Consider the following 1,773-nt stretch of genomic DNA (forward strand, 5'->3'; position numbering starts at 1 on the left):
ACTGCTCTCACCTTTCCTCTCCAGTAGGACAACCTCGGTTACTGCCCCCTCGCCGGCGGCGTTGTATGCTGAGAGATAGACCCTCCTGGTCCCCATGGGTGCTGAGAAGTTGCACTGGGTGTGGGTGGTGTTGCAGACCATGGGGGGGTCCCTGCCCCTCCTCCTGGGGCTCAGGGTGACGTGGTACCCCAGCACTTGCCCGTTCGCCTCCTGCCGCCGTGGAGCCTGGGCACAGGAAGGGAGGCTGGGTCCCCGCAGGGATGCTCGGTGCCCATGGGGATGCTCGGTCCCCACGGTGATGCCCCGTTGCACCCTGCTCACCTTCCAGCAGAGCTGCACCTCCAGCCCCTTGCCCACCCTGTCCGGCCGAGTGCTCCACCACGCATCCAGCTTCCCTGTGGGGGCTGCGACAGGAGGAGGACGGGCAGGGAGCTGAGCGGGGTGAGCGCGGCTCTGCCACCGTGGCTGCTGCCTGGCCAGGCAGAGGGCACCCCCAGTGACCCGCACCCACCTTTCTCATGGGTGGTGTAATTCCTGCCCATGCTCCACTCGCTCCAGTAGCCCCGCGCCAAGCTCCGCCGGCACCGCATCTGGAAGTGGTACTGTGTGCCGAAGAGGAAGCCGCAGCACTGCGCGGTGCCAGCGTGGCCGATGATGTTGGTGACCTGGTGGCAGCCAGAGAAAGAGCTGTGGTGGCTCCTGCCTTGAGCACAGACCAGCGGGTCTGGTCTCAGCACGGGTGCAGGGGCACCCTGTGATCCCCCTTCCATGCAGGCACCCCGCTGCTGCCACTGAAGGCAACCTGGCAGAGCCTGGAGCAGAGGGAGGGTCCTGGCTCTGGGTCACTCACCCGCCCTGGTCCCGCTGCCCCAGCAGCACTCACCAGAGCCCAGGCGGTGTCCTCGGGTGTGCGGTAGCGCAGCTCACACTGCAGCTCCATGTGCGCGTTGCTCCGCGCCACCTCCCAGCTCAGGGCGATGCAGTTGGTCTGGAAGGGGATGGACTGGATGCTCTGCAGGGCCGGGGGGTCCAGCTTGGCTGGAGGAAGAGCAGGGGAGAGAGCTGGAGAGCTGCCACGCTGGGACCATGGCCTTGCGTGTAGCTGTTGTTAATGGCACGAGCTACAGACTTGGTGCTGGCCTGCCCAAGGTGAGGGATGGGGAGAAACCACCCCACAATACTTAAGAGAATGGCTCATGGCAGGGGATGTGCCCCTGCCCAGGGCACGGGGTGATGCTGGGGAGCACAGCATTGCCACTGCTCTGCAGCCTTAATGCCTACACAGGAAAACCAGATCCTGTGGGACCCAGGTTCTGGTACAGAGCCAGGAAATCTGCACATTTGTGTCTGGCCGGGGGGCAAGAGGCCAGCACAGCCATGGGAGGGTTCAGCCGGTTCATGGGCAGCCCTTCGACAGGTCCAGAGCAGGGAGGACAAGTCGACCACCTGGGAAGGTTCCTTTTATGAATAGTTTATAGGAGCTGGATACATTATTAATAGACCTCCTGAATAAATGGGTAATCAATTGTTGGAGAGAGTTATCGAGTGCAGCAGGTCAAGTGGCGGCTCAGAACCCACCAGCACACGCTGCTCAGTCTGTGATGCAGCTTTGGCATCAATTCATCCCAGCGAGCCATTTATCATGGGAACCTGCCCATAAAAGATGACCTGAAAGCCTGACGTGCTTTAATGACACTCGGACACCCCTCTCTCGGTGCTGATGAGCTTCCCTGGCCCCTGACCTCTGCCGAGGCGGCTCTGGCTGTCACTCAC

The 1,773-nt window shown here is 62.3% G+C and overlaps 1 protein-coding gene across 1 annotated transcript; it reads right to left on the bottom strand.

Annotated features, from left to right (window-relative positions):
* Positions 1–11: 11 nt before the first annotated feature.
* On the bottom strand, positions 12–1,038 carry LOC104409340 (granulocyte colony-stimulating factor receptor-like; the record flags this gene model as incomplete). Its single annotated transcript, XM_010019177.1, has 4 exons — positions 12–225; positions 322–404; positions 512–665; positions 884–1,038. Coding segments are annotated over 4 exons (606 nt in total), but the record flags the coding sequence as incomplete, so codon positions are not given.
* Positions 1,039–1,773: the final 735 nt, after the last annotated feature.

Source organism: Nestor notabilis, unplaced genomic scaffold (genome assembly GCF_000696875.1).
Source record: "Nestor notabilis isolate BGI_N333 unplaced genomic scaffold, ASM69687v1 scaffold23917, whole genome shotgun sequence".
NCBI classification, from domain to species: Eukaryota; Metazoa; Chordata; class Aves; order Psittaciformes; family Psittacidae; genus Nestor; species Nestor notabilis.